Source organism: Triturus cristatus, chromosome 4_1 (assembly GCF_964204655.1).
Source record: "Triturus cristatus chromosome 4_1, aTriCri1.1, whole genome shotgun sequence".
Taxonomy (NCBI): domain Eukaryota; kingdom Metazoa; phylum Chordata; class Amphibia; order Caudata; family Salamandridae; genus Triturus; species Triturus cristatus.
In genome coordinates, this window is record NC_140585.1 from 1099960723 (window position 1) to 1099983857 (window position 23135).

A 23135-nucleotide genomic window follows, 5' to 3' on the forward strand; every position below is an offset into this window, starting at 1 on the left:
TGGTGGTCACCGGCCGTTCTCAAGCCAGTTATTGGTGCAAGAACCATACACGACTAGTTGCTTCAATAGGAGGAGGTAAGGAAAATGAACCAGTAGCTTTACAATGCTCAATAGCCAACAAAAACCATTCTGGCCATGCAGACTCTAGGCCACATATGAAACTGAATTAATGAGCATGTTTTTCTGCGTAGCTCGTTGGTTGAACTAACTACCAATGCATGTGGGGCAAAAAAAGAGATCTGATGCAAAATTGCAGAGCTACGAAACGGAAACGATTTTTTTTTTTATAATGCCTATCACACAGCTTTGCCTCGATATACTTTTATGCACAGGGCATGACGTTTACAATAATATGGTGTCGAATGATATGAATGATTTCAGTGTTTGCAGGGTGGATAGTATGATTTATCATTAAAATTGACTGAATAATCCATGCCTTCGGAGGGTCGTGTATGCATTTCCCATATTTTATGGCACACAACACTGAGTGACAAGAGGAAATGAGGAGGCTGCTTCAAGCTCTGTGATCAATGTGATGGATAGAGGTACGGTAACAATGCGCAGTGCTAGATAAATGGGAACTTCCCTGCCACAATTCAGTCTGAACTGGAAGAGGATGTGGTGTTTAGGGATATAGCAACACAACTTGCTTGTGAGAGAGCCTCACGGATGCCTTGGATCCAAATGGGGTTGTCAGAGTGGAGTCACTGGCTATGTAGAGTTGGATACCATGACAGAGGGTAGTAAGCGGATGTTTGATTGGGACTGGTCTGGATATATTAAAGAAAAACTACCTAAAGTCTCCTGGTTCATTCAGAAAGAGAACTCGTACTATCTCGGTGGACAATGGAGATAGATATGAGGGTATATTCTGTGTTTAACTAATGTGAAGTTGAAACATCTCTGGCCTGGCATTTGTTTCAAACGTAATTAATCAGTAGGTTACTAGGCATTTGTGGCCCATCGCCCTGATTTTTACAGATATAGAGAAACTGTCTAAAGTATTGGCTGCAAGGATGAACAGATACCATCCCTTCCTTCATACATAGGGACGTGGTTGGTTTTGTCCCTAAACAGTTATCCACTCACCATATAAGGCTACTTTCCTGCATCATCTGGCAAGCACAAAACTATAAAACCAAAAAGTTAGAATATCCTTAGACACAGAAAAAACTTTTGATAGCGTTGAAGCCTTATCTCTTCCGAGTTCTCCAGACTGCAGGCTTCTAGGAATGCTTTACAGCGGTGCTTCCCGAACGTTTTAGAACTATGATCTAATTTTTAGAACGACCCACCTGACTATAAAAGACATGAGGTGGGCGATTTTTTAATGTAACTAAAGAATCATGTGATAGCACACTGTCATTTACAGACAGCATATTATTATCCATTGAAATGGCCAATAACTTCGAATAGACATACAGCTTTACTGATAAAACTATATTACAGACAAATGATAATGTCTGGAAATCAGTTTTCATCGTGTGTGCATAACCAAGAAAAATGTCTTCACCCTATTAAATCTTTGTTTCTATCATACCCCAGAATTACAAAAAAGTGTGCTTCATGTTTTTTTTCCCCAACTGCTGAATGTGTACAGTTCATTTTTACAGGTATTTATATGTTGTTGTATGCTACAAATAAGTGTCATCTTACAGCATTTCCTTTCACATTCCTGGTACCCCAGCAAGATTGTCACATAACTCACTTTACTTTTTTTTTTTCTGTATGCAAAGTGAGAGAAGTTTCTAAACACCAATCATTGGGTTAAAAAAACAGCAATTTGTCAGAGACACAGCCTGCTATTTGCCTTCTGGCTTCTTCACCACTCCATTGACAACAGTTACCTGCAACGGCTTCAGATCGTATCAGTTCGCCATCACCAGAGGTACACGTCAGAGGTATCCACTATCAACCTTTTTTTTACATTTCACTTGCACTGTGCTTGTGAAATCTTTTGTTTTCAATATATATCTTAAAAGGGGCTTACAACCCGTCACCTTGCTTATCATTCATCCCTGTGCTTGCCACTTACTTTTCCTCAGTTTTTATTGGTTGCAGCAAACTGTTTCCTGTTGTTCCTTGTGCTGTTCCTCGTGTGCTTCTCTTATCAGTGTCCTGGTGCCAAAGTACTGTTTCCATCCGGTTTTGGGGCACTTTTTAAAAAATGTTTTGCATACACAGCATTTGTGCTGTGCTTGTCTACATAATCCCCCCCTGCACAAAGCTTGCCCTGTGCTTGTTTACATAATAATTTTCCCCCCTGGAAGCATGCATTTCAAGCGTGCTTGTCGGCTCAGTTTGTTTTTGTCCAACATCCTTCCCTTCACAGCGCTTGCGCTGTGCTTATTTACGTAATCATTTATAAACAAAATGAATCCACCCACAGGAAATTGATCATGGGTCATGGATAAATGTGTTTCCTACATGGGTGGGAAGCACATTGTTTCTTAAATACCTCTCACACTCCAAAAGGGCCCTTGGTGTCATGCTTCATCATAGGGGTCTTCGCGCCCCTCTACGGGATGCGGCGTACTACTAACCAGCGGATGCACGGGAGCACTGAAGTTACCACTATGTGTAGTGTAAGAGGGGGTGAGTGGTAGGGTCAGGAGTGAATGGTGAGTGAATGTTAAAAAATACACGGAGCCACGAGGGGGGACGATCTGGTGAGGTAGTATCCTGATATACAGTGCAATTAGCACCGGTCCCCATCGTTCAAAGGCTCATGTCGCCACTGGCTTCAGCATAGCAACTTGATATTAAGGAATGTCCTCGTTACATAAAAATTTGTGACCATGGTGTCATATTTTGCAACGTTTATTCATTACATCAACACATAGTCTTCTTCTTATACAGACGTCATTATACGATCATGTGAGTAGGGTAGGGAACTGTGTACCCATCCAGAAGAAGCAGCAGCACGCTTCGAAACATGTTAACGTACGCAGGAGGTCTTGTATATTAACACAACACACCTCCACCTCACAGTTTTTAACAATACCGGCACCGAGGTATATTAAAAAAAATGCCACTCCTGAGATGCTAGATATTTTTTTAACATTTACTCACCATTCACTCATGACCCTACCACTCACCCCCTCTTACACTACACATAGTGGTAACTTCAGTGCGCCCGCGCATCTGCTGGTTATTAGCAGACCGCGTCCCTTAGAGGGGCGCGAAGATCCCTATGATGAAGCATGACACCAAGGGCCCTTTTGGTGTGTGAGGGGTATTTAAGAAACACAATGTGCTTCCCACCCATGTAGGAAACACATGTATCCATGACCCATGATCAATTTCTTGTGAGTGGATTCATTTTGTTTATAAATAATTGTTAGGGGAGGCTGAATCCACCCCTGGTGTTCGTTGAGGACACTTTCTCTCCACTCCCTCCTTTGGTAAATATAGTGTTTACGTAATCATTCTTCCCCCGGCTGCATGCAAACATGAATGGATGTGGCACAGAGTTACGTGGCTTGGATAAACCACTGGTTATCCGTCCTAACATATCTCTGCTCTGAAAAACTACATGTCGAGGCAGCACTAATTTATAGCCTTGCTTCTGCCAGCTAAGCAAACATGGCATTGTTTCATCCTCCAAGAGTAAATAAGTGTGACTTTGAGTTGGGAAAGTATAATATCTAATATTCAGTTGGCAAATCACTACTCTGTTTGTGGTATGCTTCCTGTAAATAATATTTTCTTTTTATAAAATGTGCACAGTGCGAAAGCAGGCTACTTGCTGTGAAATGTGTATTCTCTGCTTGAAAGAGGGCTTGCTGGTGGACCACGTGTAAAAGTAGGAAAAATTACTTTGTAACACCCCAGGTTTAATATTCCGATGGGCTGTGAGAGATTGCATATATTGTACTTCCTGTGTTCGTGGTTTCTGACCCTTCAAAAATATGTAGTTCAGTTACTGATGGCTAATTCGCGAAATGTGGGTATCTGAGTTGCAATTCCAGGAGAACGGTTCACTTTCTGTATTAAAGGCTGGTATTGCAACTCAGTGGGGTTAGTGTGTCCCCTGCAGTGCTCTGTACATGTATTGAAGGTTCAATTCCCAAACTAGCCCTTACCCCCTGAGGTTGATTTATAAAGTATATGGAGTTGGGACATAGTAGCGCTGTTTATTTTGAGCAAGTGACTATGGTCAGAGTTTAGCATTATTTTAAATTCTGGTCATTTTGGGTATCAGATCTATCAGGAGGTGGTTGGGTGTAAGAAGCAAAATTATGTAATGTATGTTTTTAATGGTATTGCTTAAAAATTGATGACCCCTTTTCCCTAAGAGTCGTTTTCGATTCACAGATATGCTCTGTGCACTGTAGCCCCAATCAGATTCTGAAGCAGATTTATCATGAGTACACGGTACATGCGGATGTCATGGTTATCTGCAATTAGGCAGCAGGTTGCTTCAGATACTTAATTGAAGTCAAATGCGTTTTTGTAGCATTGTGGTCTGTGCCGTTGTTTTTATACAAGAAAAAAATCAGTGGTAAAGTAAAAAGAACATTTTAATCCATGTGGCCATTAGTTTCCAATTTATAGATATATCGTGTCTCTAACCAGCTTTAAGCACTGCTGTTCTGTGCCGTTGTTTTCATACTAGAAAAAAAAAATCAGTTGTGAAGTAAAAAAATATTTTAATCCATGTGCCCATTTGTTCTCAATTTATAGAAATATTGTGTCTCTGCACCGCTTTGACAGTGCAATTTCTGACCTAAAAATTCATTTGGCACATATGGAGATTTGGGTATGTTATAATCGTATGCCTTTCACTCATACATGATCTCATTGTGTCCAGACTTCATTATATCCAATTTCCGACTTATTGCTGCAGCTTTCATAGTGAGTTTTTCGCCAACAGATTCCTGTTGCAGGTTTGAATTTATTTCATATATGAGGTGCAAATCTTAATTAATTACAGTACATGATCATCACACTAAGGCCATTGGAATTGGAAAGATCCAAGGCAGAGTTTACTGTATTCCACATAGGAGGAAATGCAAATACTGTGTCTGTTTTTTGCATAATTAGCTGGTGTGTTATCCACGATAGTACATCAGTTACTGATGCTAAAATCGCTGCAGCTTTTATTCCAGGAAGTCTTCAAAACACACGACAGCGCATCCCGCCACCTTGCTTTACATTGGTTCCTTGGCACTTACTTTTCCTCAGTTTCTATTGGTTGTGGCATACTGGTTCCTGTTGTTCCTCGTGTGCTTCTCTTATCAGCGCTCCGTTGCCGAAGTTATGTTTCCATCTGCTGTTGGGGCACTTTTTTTTTTTTTTATGTGTTGTCTGTACAGCGCTTGCTTACATAATCTCCCCTGCCGACCAAACGTACTGTTGTGGCATTGTGTTAAGTGGGCATTAACTAAGCATGGATGTTAAGCCCCACCCCACCCCAAACCTTCATGGATACATCACAGAGAGCAGGCAGGGTGTCCTTCTCCCCTGTCCACACAAACACATATTTCCAAGCAGAACATGTGTGTTATGAGTCTCTGGCTTTTTTATAGATATCACTGACTTTGCTTTTCACAGATGCATGGCTTTCCAAACAACTCATCTCATAGCCTGGCAGACCCCAGTCTCTGCTTGCCACAGGTTATGTGTGCGAGACACTAACTTCAGACAGTCCCGTGCCCCAAAGGTCTAACATAACTATTGGAAATGCTTGGGAGGGGAGGGGGGTGAGCCATTAAAGTGTGAAGTGGGTGTCTCTTGCTCAGCTCTAGATTCTCTTGCACCCTCGAGCCCAAACTCTCATGTGGCTTTTTCTTCTGTAGAGATTGGGTGGAAAAGGGGATCCACAGCATGGGCCACTTACTGCAAAGGTATGGCATAAAATCTTTTGATGCTCTTTTGGAAGACTTTTGACTAGAGACATGCCAGCAATGAAGACACAGGAGACATGCCAGCAATGAAGACACCTACTACTAGGCAACTGTCTATGCTGAGATTCAAAGTTAATGGCTGATTCTCTACCCACCTCTGTAGTGTAGGACTACTGAAAACGATGGAGCTTGTTCATGGGGGTGATATCAGGTTCTAGAAGACATTGCTTGAAGAGATGCTTTCCTATCCCCTGCAATTATATCTACGGAATAAGTGACAAAACAAATTAGGAAAGGAATTCTCTGATGTGGACTGGCTTAAAATACTCAAATCACATGATGGCAGCCCTAGAGAAACAAAGCTCAAAATCAGCTTCCTCAAACTGTTGCATGCATGACTGGCAGTGGACCCTGCAAAGGCAACGTATAGCCAATATAACCGACTTGTCAGACAGACTGCTAGAGATCCGGGCATCAGGATGGGGGACATATTGCACCTATTGTGATCCTGACCCTTTCTCCAATTATTTTGGTAGCAAGTGAAAACCACTATGAACTTCACGAATGCCCTAACCCAACAACTATTGACAGGATTAATTTTCTGCATGAAACTATCAATGTTCCCGACTTGAAAAAGAACACAAGGAGAGGGATTGATACGGTTCTGGTGGTTGCCAAAATAACTTTACTTCGTTGGTGGTGACAACGCACTCCCCTTGCGCACAAAGAATGGCTGGCAGAAATATCAATAACAGCATCCTGTGAACGTATCATATATTGCCCGCTGGACCAAGTTCTTGTCTTTGATTGGATCTGGAGCTCTTTCACATCTCGGAGCTCGCCAAATTGAGTTCCAACTTGCAGACCATCAGGCTGTATAGTTTGCTGACTACACTTACCTATCTTCTAACACATTGCTAGGAGTTTTCCTGGAAAGAAAACTTCTTCTGGTCTATAATTCTGAATGTTGATTTGTGATGATATAGGTATTCACTATATATATCTCTTTTCAGAGCTGAGTATAAGCACAACTAAGTACTTTAATAGCTGATGGATATTCATTGGTAAACTTGTGGCTTTTAGTTGAAATATCAGGATTCTTCGGAATTCTTGCTTAAATGTAATTAATGTTTACAAAAACACTGATTTACACATTTTTGAATGCTTAAAAACTTCAAGAAAGAAGTGTTGACAAAAAAGCATACTCCAGCAATGTTTCATTTGGGAGGGGGAAAGCTTTAATTAGATCCACACCTTCTGCATCGGTGTAACCCAGCTGATAATGGTCCCTGGTGTCACTTTCCTACCCTCCACATTCATACTCAGCTTGTTTACTTTCATGTTGTGAGGATGCAGATTATTGTAGGACTTGGAATATCTCAGAAGGAAGGTGTCTCCGTCATTTTTGGAAGGAATAGCTTCTCTGGTTCATACAAAATGCCCTTCTCAAATGTGACTTTTTTTTTGCTTCTATGCAATCAATGCTCTCTGGGACTAGAAGAGACCTTGGGAGGTGGATGTGGCAGAATATGGTCAGTGTAGATAGTTCTACCATCTTGCCGAGGAGAGTGTTTTTTTCTATATCTTGTACAGCTCCTAAATTTTCCCTGTATCCTGCGGAGGTCACCTGTTGCTATCGACATCAGATTAAATCTATTTTTGACGTGCCAAGCAATAATGTGTTTAACTTTGATTCTCTTTTTGAACTTGCTACTACTCGAGGCCAATCTTCATGCCCTGTTTTCAGGGCTGTCTTTTGTGATCTTTTTCAGAAAATGGAGAGAAATGTGGCGACCACAGCGCTTTATTTAGCAGATGATAGGTGGTCTTTCTAGCAGGGAGTTTCTCAGCTCAACATACAGCAGGATAAGTTCCTCTGAAGGTTTGGCTAATATAATTCTCATCCACGTGAGTTATTATGGAAGAGAATGTTAACCCCCCCCCCCCCCACCTGCAACAGAACTGGTACGCTGCATTTGCCCTGCAGTTCTGCTGGAGCCCTGTATGCACCCAGTCTTGACCTGTGCCTACATGCCACTCTGATTTTGATTGTTGCCCCCCAAAACATCCGTTGTATGTCCCCAAGGTACCATCTTGCCAGTAAACAACTATTGACATGTTTTGTTTTCCTTTCCAGACCATACACTAAAAACAAGGTACATCTCCTGTAGAAAATGAAACGCAGCCTTGCGATATAGCGAGAACAAACAAAATCTTGGTGTCCATCTTGAAAGCATCCAAGACTATACATAGGCTGCATCCTGGTTCTGGTGCTTGAAGTTACAGGATCCTTCGAGGGTGTGGTTCATTGTCAGAGGATCAATCTTGATTCAAGTGTCCGGATCATTTGGTGATTGAGCGATCTGAGAATCACTGTAAAGCTTCCAGTGGTGGGGAAAGAATCTAAGGCCTTCTGATTTTGTAGTTCTCTTTGGTGTTACAACATCGGAGTTCAAGCTCATGGACATTTCAAGGTAAGAGAAATTTCGACAGTTTAAATAATTGTGACTGCTGTTAAACCAAGAGGTTGAAAGCAAAGATAAATATCCTGTTCGAAAGATAATTGGTGATAAGGTCCAGTGAGGAGTCAATCAATAAGGGACATAAAGCTTAGCCTTTTATGGAACAAGACTCACTCCAGTGAAAGTTGGTGTGAGAGACGTATCTCAGCAGTTTTAAGACAATAACTGGTGTGAAATAATCCTTAGACAAATACTACAAGACTTGCTGGACTGTCATCCTGGTCTTCCTTCCAAAGGAATGTGTGGCATACAGTTAATTAACGTAAAAGAAGGTATACAAATGTAAAGATTGTGAAAAAGGTATTAAGTTGTGCCATCCTCTTGTTCCAGATCTCCCTCCCCGCAGTACCCAACCTAATTCCTTCCCCTCATCTGGCCACTCCGAAACTCTGGTACACTTATATGCAGAGTCTCTGCTGCCTGCTGAAGGTGGGTTTTTGAGGGTACTGCACCTAAGGAACACCAACCGCGACAAGACACCCTTATACAATTATTTTCTCTGTCTCTTCCGCATCATCTTAAAATGTCTCTTCAAAAGGACCTTGAGAGACTTGGCATAGGTGCCTCAATAAGTGTGCTTCTCCTCTGTGTCACAGATTTTCTTGGTGCAATCAATCCAAACCTTAACACTATATAATGGAAAACTGCAGCATGTAAATCTATAACAGATATACTGCAAAAAATGTATTTAATAATCAACTTTATTAAAAGTTTTGCTGCAAGGCGTACACCATCACAAGAAAAGAAACATGTGCATGAGGTATTACAATGAGATAGGGCATCGGCCTGGCATGGTAACAATAGTTCAAATTGCTAAACCGTAGTAGCTACACTATTTACCCCACACCTGTACATGTTTTTGGGGGCAACCACGTGCAACAAAAATAGGCTTCTCCTGATGCACACACAAGGCCACCACTCTATGCCAACATGGATCGTGGGCAGCCTCCGCTGTTCCCACATGTGCGCTACATCACTCTTAGCTACCAAACAGGCCACCCCAAGGAAGATCCGTTCAGCTTGTGGGCCCCCCAACTCCTCCACAAGCCCCAACAGCACAATACGGGGAGTTAGATGTAGAGGGCATCCCAGGACGGCTGACAGTTCCCAACCCACCTCGTCCCAGAAGGACCACAAAAGCTGTACATTCCCACGCTACATGAAAAAAGTCTGCCGTTAGAAGTGTACATCTCGTGCATGCAGTTTGGGCAGTGGATGAAATGTGCTGCAAGTGCTGCGGAGTGAGGTAAGTTGCATGGAGATAATGGAATTAGGCCATTTCTCAATCACCAATTCCCAGGGTGCCATACATGCCTACCTTCACTCGTTCTCATACAGCTCCCCCACCCAAGAACGCCATCGCTGCTTAGTGCGCTCAATGCTGCCCGGGGCATGGATGACCAGTGAGCAGTAGAGCAAGGAAATGGCACCCTTCCCCAGGTGCCCCAGGAAGATTTTGGCCTTGAGTGGGTTGCATTCGGGCAGCGGGGTGTCGGGGAGGCTATGGGCTCGCAAGGCGAGTTGTGACTGAAGTAAATTGAAAAATTGCGAATTGGCCAGTGCATATTGATCCTTCAGATCCTGAAAAAACATTAGTGGTCCCTCTTATATACATCTCGCAAATAAGAGACTCAAATCAAACAATCTGGGTTTGTGAAGCGCTGCTACTCACCCGAAGGGTCTCAAGGCGCTGAAGGGGGGGCAGTTTCTGGATGTTTACAGTGATTCGTCGAAGAACCAGGTCTTGAGGTACTTCAAGAACTTGGGGAGTGTTGGTGTCTGTCTGAGGTGGAGAGGGAGGGAGTTCCATGCCTTGACTGCGAGGAGGGAGAAGGAGCTTCCTCCTGTTCTGATCTTCTTGATGGGTCGCGAGAGAGGGCCGGGGTGAGCGGAGGGATCTTTTGGGTGCGTGAAACGAGAGGCGGTGGTTCATATAGGTGGGCCCGGTGTTGTGTAGGGCCTTGTGGGTGAGAAGCTTGATGGTGACTCTCTTCTCGACGGGGGGCCAGTGCAGTGTCCGTAGGTGTTGGCTGATGTGACAGTGGCGCAGTAGGTTGAGGAGTAGTCTGGCGGTGGCGATTTGGATGTTCTGGAGTTTGCGAGTGAGGTTCTTGTTGATCCCGGCGTAGAGTGCATTGCCGTAGTCCAGTCTGATACTGATGAGGGTGTGGGGGATGGTTTTCCTGTGTTTGAGGGGAATCCAGTTGAAGGTCTTTTGAAGTAGGTGGAGGGTGTGGTAGCAGGAGGTGACAGCATTGATCTGGCGGTCCATTTTGAGTTTGGAGTCCAGGATGATTCGGAGGTTGCGTGCGTGGTCCATGGGGGGGAGGGCGGGGGGTGTAAGAGGGTACCCAAAAGCGGTGGGCCACCAGGTGTCGTTCCAGGCACCGTGGTGTGAGCCCATGAGGAGTACCTCAGTTTTCTCCATGTTGAGTTGTAGGCAGCTGTTCTCATCCACCTGGCGACTGCTTCCATTCCTTCTTAAAAGTTGTGTTCGGAGATGTTGGATTTGTTGGATAGGGAGAGGATGAGTTGAGTGTCGTCTGCGTACAATACGATGTTGAGTTCGTGTGATCGGATGATGGATGCGAGCATGGCATGTAGACATTAAACAGGGTGGGGCTGATGGAGGATCCTTGGGGGACTCCGCAGGTGGTCAGTGTGGGTTTTGAGAGGAATTGAGGGAGCCTGACCCGCTGCATTCTGTTGGACAAGAATGAGCGGATCCAGTCGAGGGCCTTGTTCCGGATTCCTGCGTCCTGGAGTCTGCGGGCTAGGGTGCGGTGTGAGACTATGTCAAAGGCAGCGGAGAAGTCCAGGAGGAAGAAGGCCACAGTCTCTCCTCTGTCTAGGAGGGAGCAGATGTCGCCTGTCATGGCGAGAAGGGCGGTTTCGGTCTGTGATTCTTCCTGGAGCCTGATCCCAGGGAGCAAAGCCTTCCAAGGTAGAGAGGTGATTGAGCAAAGTACTTCACGTGACAGAGGTGTCATCTCAGTGATCCGGAAATGCCAACGGGTAAGTCAGAAAGCTGCCCTCCAGAAGGTAATAAACACCTGTGTACAAAAGGGCAGTGTTGAAGGCAGATGCGCCCCATACAAGAGATCAACAAGACCATCGAGACTCTCTGAATGGATTTCTAGGCGATATGCTGGGTCAACCTAGCCCCCAGTGAACCACTCATTAATTGGAACCAGATGTGCTGCCAAATAATAAAGATAAATGACTGACAGTCCAAGACCGCCATCAAAAGGGGATCAGCATGCCAACTGGAAAGCTACCTTGTGTCTACCTCCTGCCCATACAAATTTTGTGATTTTTTTTAGGGCAAGGAGCGGAAATGTTTGCAAGCAATAGGATGGGGATTATTTTCTAAGACGTATAGTTAGTGTGGTAAACACACCATCTTGAATAGGGCGGTGCACCCCCAGGGATTTAGTGGGAAGGTGGCTAAACGGTTGAAATCTCGATTGAGCACTCGAGTAAATCCCTGAAAACTGAGAGCGCCTAGCTAGGTCTGGGAAGGGAACATGTGCAGTCCCAGATATTTAAAAGAAGCGCGTCTAGTGTGAATATTAGGCCATTCTAAAGACCTGATGCATCACCATGCAGACGAAGGAGTTGTAGACACCGGGGTCCCGTGAGCCGGGGGTCTGCATATAGTACAGTTTGGTCTGCAAAACCATTCACTCACCGCCAGCCGCATTTCTGGGAGTCACAGAGTATAAGACGCGCCAGGGGTTATATCGCAAGAGCGAATAACAATGGGGAAAGAGAACAGCCCTGGTGCATACCTCTTTGGATGAGAAAGGGAGGAGATAGAACCCCGTTCATCCGAACTTTGGCAGTAGGGTTGCAGTAAAGGAGGAGGACCATTCGACGGAATGCATCTCCCAACCCCGCCCACCACAGGACTCTTTCCAAAAAGTCCCAAGAGACCGTGTCAAAGGCCTTGGTGAAATCTACAAGCAAGAGGGCCAGCGTTCCATTTAGGTTCTGTAGCCGGGATAAGGCGGAGTGTAACCTCTGAATGAAGTGGTGTGTGCTTCGGACCGGCATAAATCCACACTGATCTGGATGAATAAGACAGGGTAGAGCATAAGCCAAGTGGGACGTCAGGGCCTTTGGATAGATCTTAACGCCAGCATTAATATGGGAAGTGGGGCGTTAAGTCGAGCATAGGTCTCTAGGAAGACCTTCCTTAGGAAGTACCACTATAGTGGCACAGTCCACCTCCGGGAGGAAGAAGCCCTGCTGTATCGCGGTTGTGTAGAAATTTAATAAATGGGGTGTCAGAATATCCCGGAATTATTTATACTATTCAATAGGGTAGCTGTCTGGTCCTGCCGTAGTCCCTGACTGCAGTGCCGACACTGCAGAGTCTATTTCCTCGACAGTGAGGGCCCAGTCCAACTCCCGGTGTTAAGGAGCTCGGAATGGATGGCAGCGGGATGCTATCTAAAATGGGATTCGTTACTTACAGCAGGGGACCGCCAGCACCACCTTATCAGATATGCCACGGGTCGCCAACCAATATAGCAATTTGCCCGACTTATCTCCAGACTCGTACACTCTTTGTGTGGAGGCCCTCCAGCATTGTTTCGCCTCCTTGAGAGAAATCTTTTGCAATTCAGGTTGGGCTAAAGCCAGGAGTCTACGAGTTTCATCTGTGTCACAACCATGTAGGTCAGCCTCCAAGCGCAGTATCTGACCCTCCAGGTCAGTAATCTGTTAATCGGTCTGACTCACAGAGGCGTACATAACCCTTCAGATGAACCCTAAAGGAAGGCTTACAAGATGCCCACAGCATAACCGCCGATGAAACAGAGCCCACATTAATTCTAAAAAAAGGTTTGTAGTTTTTCTTCCACAAAGGCGACACATGCAGGAGTCTTTAAGTGCCAGGCACTGGATATCCAAGCTGGGTGGAGAGTGCTGGGTTGAGTCTCCCATTCCACATCTTACCGCATGATCAGAGATGCAGTGCGGTAAGATGTGTATTGACTGAACAGGGAGAAGGTCCGCCGCCGGTCACCATAACAAATCAATGCACGACTCCGGATCATGAGCCGCTGAGTGATGCACGCAGGCTCACATAGTGGGATGCTAGGAATGCCAGACATCACAGAGACCAATAGAGTCACCCCAGGAAGACAAGCAAATCGAGTGAGCATGCCGGCTAGGGTAGGGGTCCGTTGAGGCGTTAAGTTGAGTGTCAGGAACTATTAAAGTCCCCACCAACAACAGTGAACCCCGATGGAAGGGTTAAGATAAAGGAACATAGCGAGTGGACAGTGGGTTTCAACAGAAGTAGGGGGACATGGGAGGATACAAAATTGTAGTGCCCGGCTTCCAGGCGGCCCTTGACTCCCACATAGCACCCCGGAGAATCTACATGATGTTTAACTGATGATTTATGCAGCAGTATGGCTACACCTCTGGAGCCTCGCGTAAACCCGGAGTGAAAAGCCTGTCACACCAAAAGCGTCCAAGAAAGGCGTATTGTGTGCCCAGTAGGTTAGTCTCCTATAATAAAACAACTGCTGCTTTGCACTGCTTAATGTACTGTAGTACTTTGGAGCGTTTGATCTGGTCTAGGAGGCCATAGATGTTTCAGGAGAGAACCGTTAGTTTAGGGGGGCCATGGGGGATTGTGAGAGATGTGAGTGGACCCTGCCAGAAACCATGGATAGTTCGTGGAATTAAAAGGAGCACAGTGTGCAAACATACATTAACAACTTGGTGTTTGCGGCTGACAACCTGAAAAGGAATAACATGGTTAGAACAACAATCCAAGCCCCTAGGGCCAACTGATTCCCTCTTCCACTTCCTCCCAACACCCCACACTTCTTCCCAGGAAGCATCTGTCGCCCTTAAACAAACTACCCTAAAAATAAAATGGGGGAAACATTTGTGGCCCCAAAGCGGCCAATGAGCAGGATCTGATTCCTGACAACATTCAAATAGCATTATAAAGGTGGGACAATAACCAGTAAGACCAAGGTGGCCAAGGCATTGAGAACCACAGAGGCACAATAGCAAAGCCAGTAGTAAAGCAGGCAATATATTTCTCAGCTAATACGAAGGGGAGCAATAATTAACTCCCCTATACCTCAGCCGCTTCTACCCATGACCACAGTACAGTATAAATAGAAATCAAAAGAGTCGTAGAGGGGAGATGATCATGGTGGTCAGTAGAGTTGAGAGAAAAAGCTCAGGAGATTATCAAAAGAGTGAAAAATCCTTGGATTGTTTCACAAGTTTTCGTCCGGGGCTAGCGATATTACTGGCTGTTCACCCTCTCCCAGAGCTGGGTTTGGCACTGTGGCCACCTCTTGCTGTCCAGCCCTGGGCTTACTGGAGTGAGAGCAACTTATTTTCTTCCGCCAACGGGGAAGCGTTCAAGCGCGTTCCCCAGGATCACTAGACTGGTGCAGTTCAGGTGATGCCCGTCTAAGCAGACACCGCTCGATGGCCCATTCCCAGGCTTATTATGGGGTATCGAGGAAAAGTGTGGTAGACTGGATAATAACTAGGGTGTGCTGGGAAAAGAAACATATAGCGAAGGTTGAGGGCATGGAGCTTCTGTTTCACCTTTTCAAAGGAGTGACAACGTTGCTGCACCGCTTTGGTGTAATAGGGAAAAATACAAGTTTGAGAAACAAAGTTCCGGCTGGGTGCAGGCTTCACGTAGGATAGTGTCCTGGTCCCTAAAGTTCAGCAAATTTAAGATCACTGGCCGGGAGGAGCCAGAAGCGGGGGTCTCAGCCCAATGAACAGTGGGCCCTCTTGATAACAACCAAATCCGAAAGTTTGCTTCCAGTGACCCAGGATCTGAACCATTCCTCCAATGCCCCAGCAAGGCCCTGCAGTTCCAGGTATGCAGGAAGGCCTAGAAGCAGGAGATATGCTGCAAATATTAAGTTACAACTAGGAGGCATAGATGACATGACTCTGGCATGGGTGGCATCCAGGAAAGGGCATTCTGGTGATTAAGTCATAAAATGGAATGGTAGTGGGTAACTAAGAGGGAATAACTAAGATGAGATAATGGTGCAAGGCATTCCCCATTTTTACCTCAGCTGTACTGACTGTATTTGGACTTACGCATTGGTTGTAGATTGCCTAAGAGTAGCTTCACAATGTAGACTACTTCATAATGTAAATTACTATCAACTGTATTGAGGGGAAGTGGTGAAGATGGGGGAAAGAGTTGTTGGGATTCTTTATGTCTCAACCTCAGATGGTTGAGTAAATTAAGTTTTTGTGGGCTGTGTGGAACATTAATAAAACAAGAACGACAACATTTAGTGAAAACGAAAATGTTTACATGACTTTTGGTAATAGTCAAACAAAAAAAGCATATTTTAGAGTTTGAAAAATCATATCAGAACACATATACTTACTCAGCTGCTGTGAAGATTTGAGTTGAGTTTGTGCAGATAGCATTTATGGGACTATCATGAGCCTTTAATTCCCCTATAGGCAAGAAGGAGTCCACATTCCAAAGTTTTAAAATGCCTCCTCTACAACCGCTCAGAAGAACTTGACTGTGTGGAACTTTTGCAAGTGCACATACCCAATCTCGATGTGCATTAGGAACTTGCTGAAATCAGGACAATAAAGATTGGTTACTTGGTGAATAAGTACATACAAAATACATCTTTTGTACATATTCTTGATGGGCCATACTCATACAAACATTTTGCAAGTTTTTAAAGGATTATTCAATTCATTCAACAGGAACTTTTCATTTAAATCACATTTTACAGCCTATGTTGTAAGCAGCCTACATCTTTGGACATTTATAGTGGCCATTAATTTGGCTAAAGTAGTAAGTCTGCTTCAGTCAATGATTATCAATTTTGTGTTATGCAATTTTGGTCTGAAAAACCTTCAGCCCAGTTTTGACACACTACTGAAGATGCAGGTTTGGTCCCATATACAAAGACCTCCTTGAGGATTGGGTGTAAGAACGAGTGATGTCAGTCAGCTGGATAATGGAAGCCGCTTTGAAGGTAGTTAGGACCTGAGATAATTAGAAGCCATTAAATGGGAGAATATGATTGGATTTAGAAACATATGTTGGGGGTAAAGAATACCACAATAGGCCTCCCAGTATCCTCAAATACCTATTGAATAATGCATTGGGTTGTAGTCCTAAAGGGAGCAGCATATGTTAGAACACCTAGCACGCTTTAACATAAAAGATGGAAAAAATATGGACAAGCCAAGTCCACAGGAGGCTAATTGGCAGCAGCACCTAAACGAATGACTGAGTGTTAGCTTTCAAAGTTGCTTACAGACCCAATAGGCCTGACATCTAATAATGAGAAATCCCCAAAGTAAAGCTTTATTTTGACAAAGGAAGACCATTTCAAAGACCTGCCAATGTGGCTTAACGGCAACAGCGGTGGACTTTGAAGCTGGGGAACAGGGTTCGAATCTCAGCAGGATCCTGTGATTCTGGGCAAATCACTTAATCTCCCCGTGCCTAACAAAACAAATGTGTCCATCTGTAACGCAACTGGTGCTCAAGTAAAGCGCTCTGGTACCTTCTGGTCAAGTTCGCGCTATGTAAAACTCCCAAAAAATAAATACATTGGAATGGAAATTACAAGAAAACCCTGCAAGACGAAAGAAACATAGCTTCATGTTGTTTTTCAAGTAACTGTTTGTACTTTATATGTCCGTGTACAAGTAACCATAAATCTACCTACTGCGGAAGCAGTGACAAAACTGGATTACATAAAGTTCTTTGAATAATTATAAGTCTTCAACTGCTTCTGTCAACACAGTATCATGTGTGCCAAGCAATCGGTTCCCTTTTCCACAAGTTCTGACAGTGCACTGCTAAGATAAGCTGCAGGGGAAACAGAGTCTACAATTAGATGCTTTTCTCCTTACCTAGGGGATTAGCCATGACTGAAATCAAGGTATCGCTGGCCTGGAACACCCAGAAACCTCTCCACTAGATTATTAGGGTTCAAATTGGACCTAGACATCAGAAGTCACTTGGGAAAATGAAAACCCTTATCTGAATTAAGAGACTGCAGAGACCTAGGGTTGAGGTTTGGACACCTCTTTGGAGTTTTTAATGAGGTGAAAATGCTACTAAATAAAAAAATGTTTTTCGTATGAACATGTTAATACTTAGAACTGCTATCATGAAATAACATGTATTCCCAGTCAGATAACAGGGAATTCATCAAGCAAGGAAAAATACCTGATCTGGAAAAAAATATTAAACTAATTTATGATGAACAGTTACATAAATTGTTCTTGACAGTACAGCAGGTGAGCATTTGGCACTTTTTTAAAAAGTTACCTTTTCAATTTGCACTGCTTTGTCAAAGCCTTTCTAAATTTACCACAAAGTGTGAATCAATGTTTGAGTCCCAGCTTGCGAAACTTATATCAGACGTTTATCAGTAAGATTCATATATAAAATTTAAAAAACAACCACAGTTAATCACATACCTGGACAAGGTCCTTTCGCGCTAGATCCCATTTTTTGATTCCATTGTCTCGTGATCCACTGAAAAGGTTGTCACCTATGATAGAAAGTGCCTCGATTCCATCATAATGTGGGGGTTCAAAACAGTGAGTGGGGCTTACAGATCCAAGTGCTCCCTCTGTGACATCGAACATCTGGAAGAACAAATCGCAAAATACCCATCATGATTTTTGCATTTAATCTTCGGGTAACACAGAAGCAAACATAAAAGGGGAGGCCCTGACTTGGTAGTTAATATTCACAAGGCTTAATGAGAGTTGAATGTCACAATCTTCAGAGGCCACTAATAAACAGGGAATATCCAACATAGAGGTCATTTCTGACCTTGTTTCAAAGGTTTGTTCCTCTGGGATCTGGAACAGTCATTAGCTCCTGCGCATTGTCCATTGCCTGGACTGTCCTTTTCTAAGGACATACCATTAACTCAAGCACTAATACATTCAAAATGCAAAACCTAGTTACCCCCCTTTTTAGGAATAGCTGCTGCTATTGCAATCAATCTTCCAAAATGAGGCCTCAGAAGTACTTTTCTTGCCGAATTCCCTTGGCTATTAGGTTTATCATTCCTCCTGGAATGCTTTTAATGCAATACATGAGGCACAGGAATGGGCTAGTCAAAAATGTAAACCTACGGTGAATCATCACACTGTTGTCACAATCATCAATTCCATATGCTATCAGTGCACAGCACAGGAATACCATTCCCACCATAGCACTTTCAACATAGTACCTCACTACCACCTAATTAAACAACATTACCTTCTCCACACTACCACAGAATTAGCCCATCATTGCCATACTACCACCTCCTCACTATTACCGCCCAGTCCTCTCTTGTACCTCCACAGCATTACTCTACCATCTTCAATACCTCAGAGCCCACCGCCAACAACCTAGCGCTGCAACAGTCCTAAACGTTTCTCACTACCTCCCACCATCATGAGACTACCACAGCAGAAAGTACAGTACCAATTCATAGCAATATACATTCACGCCACACCACTCTACTGCCACAGCAGAGACTTCAACCTCACACCAATGATGTACCACTGCATACAGCCACACTACCAAAAACATGATGTCCGTACAGCCACTTTTCACTAGATGACACCCCAACAAAACATCACTCCTGGGTACCCAACACCACCAACCTATAGCAGCCAACCAGCCCTACAACCTAATTACCACTCCCCAAAAATGCATCTCATAGCCCCACCATATTATATCATTGCACTGTGATCCCAACAGTGGGCTACCATCCAACCACATTATCACCCACAATCACCACAATGCCAAGCCTTGTAACTATGCTATTATTTTGCATCACTACAATACCACCACCACCAAGGCACTATCACATAACAACACAACATTATCAACTTAGACCCAAACAATGCATCCACTACTATTGCACTACCACATTTTACCATTACATTTCCAAGTCGAAGAAACCATTACCTCTACAATAGCTCCAACACCAATAACACCACACCATACTCCTCACACTGTATTAAACACATCATATTACTATAGCAGATTGCAGTACAATCACAAAACAGTACAGCATAACACTGCAAGCGAAAACACCAACACAAAAAAAACAGCAGCACTGCATAACAAGACTGAAATGCAATACTGAAAACATAGAACACAATAACACAAGGCAAGCACACAATAACACAAAACTGACAACATAACACACAAAACACAAGGTATCTACGCAACACACCAACACAACTACATACAATACAACACCAGTAACATAAGGCAAAAGCACAAAAAACACAATCACAATAAAAGCAGAGCACACCTTGACAACAGACATTACAAGAAACAAAACACAATAAATATAGAACACCACATTATAGTAGCAATAATACAAAAGCAGAAAACCCATGAGCAGAACAATAAAAAAAAATGCACTAAGCAAAACAATAGAAACTCAACATACCAACAAAACAAACGCACTATTACAAAAACACAGCAAAACAATTCAACACAAGAGCCGCACCACACATTACAACATACAAGACAATATCAAAACATTAAAGCGATAAGGCTATGAAATTGTATTTAAATTTGTTTTGCGTTTTTGTGTTGTGCTTTGTATTGTTGTGTTGCAGTTTTTTGTGTGGTGATATTGTGCTGTTTGTTACTTCCTTTTGGTGTGGCTTTGGCAGGGATTTGTTTTTCAACGATATTTTATTGAAATGTCACAAAGCCTTACTAGCACAACTTAGTCCAGTGCATAGTACAACATAGTGACCAGAAAAGTAAGTGAGCAGACCTTTGAAACCAGACATTTCACATTTTTATAATGAAACCCAAAAAGAGAGTGTGTGTGTGAAAGTGTGTGTGTGGGTGAGTGTGTGTGTGTGTGTGTGTCAGTCAAGCTCCACCCATCAAATCCACCATAAACTTTAGTGGTTCCTCCCACACTGTTCTCACAATTGAAATATGCATTAACATGCCACATCATCCCAAGGCCAAAAAGAAGACAAAATGAAAATATATCCTAAGCAAGCCTCTATAGCTCAGAGTAGTCCCCTCTTAACCCATAAATCCCAAGGAGCGTAGCAATCTTGGGCATCCCAGTCCCGAAGCAGCTGTTCTAAGATAGTCGACCAGAGGTTGCCACTTATCAAATTTGTACGCCATATCATGGAGTCCCCACGTTAACTTCTCAACAGCCATAACTTTCCAGCCCATTAATAAATCGTTGAGATCATGGGTGATTTCCATTTCTATGCAATAAGCTGTTTCGCCGCCAGAAGAATATTGAATATTAGTTGCCACTCACCCTTCGTCATCGCATCACATCCCTCAGGACAAAGGCACTTTTTAAAAGGGATAACAAACCACAGCTATGTGTCGGAAGAAGTGACAAGTCTATAACCTTTTTTTGTGTTTAGTAGGGATGGGCAATGTGAAAGAATAGGTTTGTTACATAAAGTTAATGTAATGGTGGTTTGTTCTTGGTGTATTTTTTAAATTGAGCTACACATCATTCTTTGAATTCATGTGGAGTTGAAATGTAATCGGTAAGAGCAGTAGGAGCTACTTACTACGAAAATAAAGTGGAATCCCATAGCATAATGGTGCCAAGCACAAACATAATGATGGCGAAGGTATAATGGAGACATCCATGGCAGGTTTGTGTGCATTGTTGTATACTGCTTAAACTGACATAATGGAGGTAATTCTCTACATGTTGTAGGCATTGTTTGTATGATGGTGCCCAGTCCAAGAGTAATGCCTGCACTGGCATACTACTGGTAATGCTTGACATTTCAATAATTAAGTCACTTCTGCCTCAATAAAAATAAAAAAAATTATTGTACATTTATATGGCGCAGCTTTTCACCCGTGAAGGTATCCAGGCGCTGTCCATAGGCACTGCTTAGATTAAGTGAGTTGCCAGAATCATGGGACGTTGAGCAGACGAGAGGCGACGCCACATCCTCAGCTGAGTCAGCAGCTCTGGCCACTGCGCCACATCCTCTCCCTTGTAACTTGCGTAGCCAGTCAGCATCCATACATGTGCTTATTTAATGATCCAGCCATGCATCAATCAAGCTATCCATCAATAGACTCACTCAATCAAACATTTACCCTCACTTCACCTTTAACCCTCCATCCTCCTTATCATTGCAATCAACTACTTCATTCATTCATCCAAGTGTTCATACATTCATCCACTCACAGACACAAACATGCCAAATAAGGAGAAAGTAATTCCACTAAGAAAACAGTCAGACTCATTGGCTTTACATATACTTGCTGTGCTAGACTGTCCAAGAACAGCTTAATTAAGCATTCAAGGTTTACCCCAGCAAGGTTTAGAATTCAGACACAATGACTTCCAAACTCAGTGTGGAGGTAGAGGTATCTTTTATTAAGGAGTCAATGAAAGTTTAAAAGTGTCTGTTGTGCTGTGTTAGGCATACCCTTTTATCTATTTCCCCACCACTTTGGTGCAAAGTTCGTTAGCTCAGAGTGTATTAGCCCAGGTTACTGAGATCTTGCTCAGAACAGAAACATCTACCACCCAGAATAGAAATGGTATTCACAACGCTCAAAAAGGGAAACATGCACACTGCTCAAAGGTAAAAATGACCAAAATCAAAGATCTATGTAGCCTCACTGTCAACTTTTAAACTGTACTGACTGCAATAATTAATTCCATTGACGTTTTCTGAAGAGGTAGCACTAATGTATCTCAATCCCAGTGATAAGACTTTTTTTTTACATTTTGGCACCCTGATATTTATTAATTAATGACTGGTGATTACTTTTGTATTGGATACCTGGAATAAATGTAAGCCTTTAACCGCCACCTTTGTTACCAAAAGATGAGGAAAGAATGATTTTAAGAAATATTTGGTTCGCCTCTCTGGTTTCCTTTATTAGCCTTTTGTGAGATCATGAAGTCAACCATAAGTCTCTTTGGTAGTTCTAGCGCGTCTGCCAGCCAGGTGTATTTCTAACAACTTGTCTACAGTTGTGGCATCTGTCTACAAGTGGGCTATGTGACACAAAAAATAATTTCTATTGGTGTTTGTGTCTCTTTCACATGCTTTAAAGAAACCCTTGAGGTCATTATGGGCAGGATTACTGTTTGAAATGAAATTGGCCCCTCATTTAGCACATTCACTTTTCAGATAGATAGGTTTGCTCCTGTGGAGGACCGACTCTGGACATGTATTACAAAACATTATGTCTGCCAAACTACACTAAGACATCATGGTCATTTCATAGTATTGTACATAATCATCCATAATGACGTGGTTACTTTTTTAAATTGAGAGATTAGTGGGTGCCATACTAGGATATGCAATCTGTTTGACATATATTCTCCGATAAAGTAAGTGGTGTTTTTTTAACTGAATGTGAAAGAGTAACATGGGATTTTATTGTTCTGGAAGATCTTCATTGAAGGCACATAGCTACAAGTGGACAGATTATTCAAAATTATTTTCAGTTTAATTTGAAATATCTTTCATTATTAAGAAACATGAATGGACACTTTGAGCAATCTCCTGAAAAGTCTAGAATTTACTATTTTGCCCTTTAGAAATGTACAGCTTCAGTTAGTTTGCATACAAATTGACAACTCATTAGACAAAAAAAAGCTAGAAGTATAAAGAACACATGTTATAAACGTGTCCTGTTTCAGAAAGCTTAGAAATTGCAATGTAAACTTCTTGTGGACATATCCTAAGTGAAAATATGTGTATATTAGTTTCAAAT

General features: G+C 43.0%; 1 protein-coding gene across 8 annotated transcripts in view; it reads right to left on the minus strand.

The window, feature by feature from the left end:
* KIF21A (kinesin family member 21A) overlaps positions 1-23135 on the minus strand; it is a 719281-nt gene that overhangs the window by 4117 nt on the left and 692029 nt on the right. For all 8 annotated transcript variants that reach the window (XM_085654100.1, XM_085654097.1, XM_085654095.1 and 5 more), the window contains 2 exons: positions 17849-18019; positions 15775-15974 (listed from right to left, as the gene is read on the minus strand). In XM_085654100.1, the coding sequence (XP_085510226.1) occupies positions 15775-15974; positions 17849-18019 (371 nt within the window). The remainder of the gene's footprint in view (positions 1-15774; positions 15975-17848; positions 18020-23135) is intronic.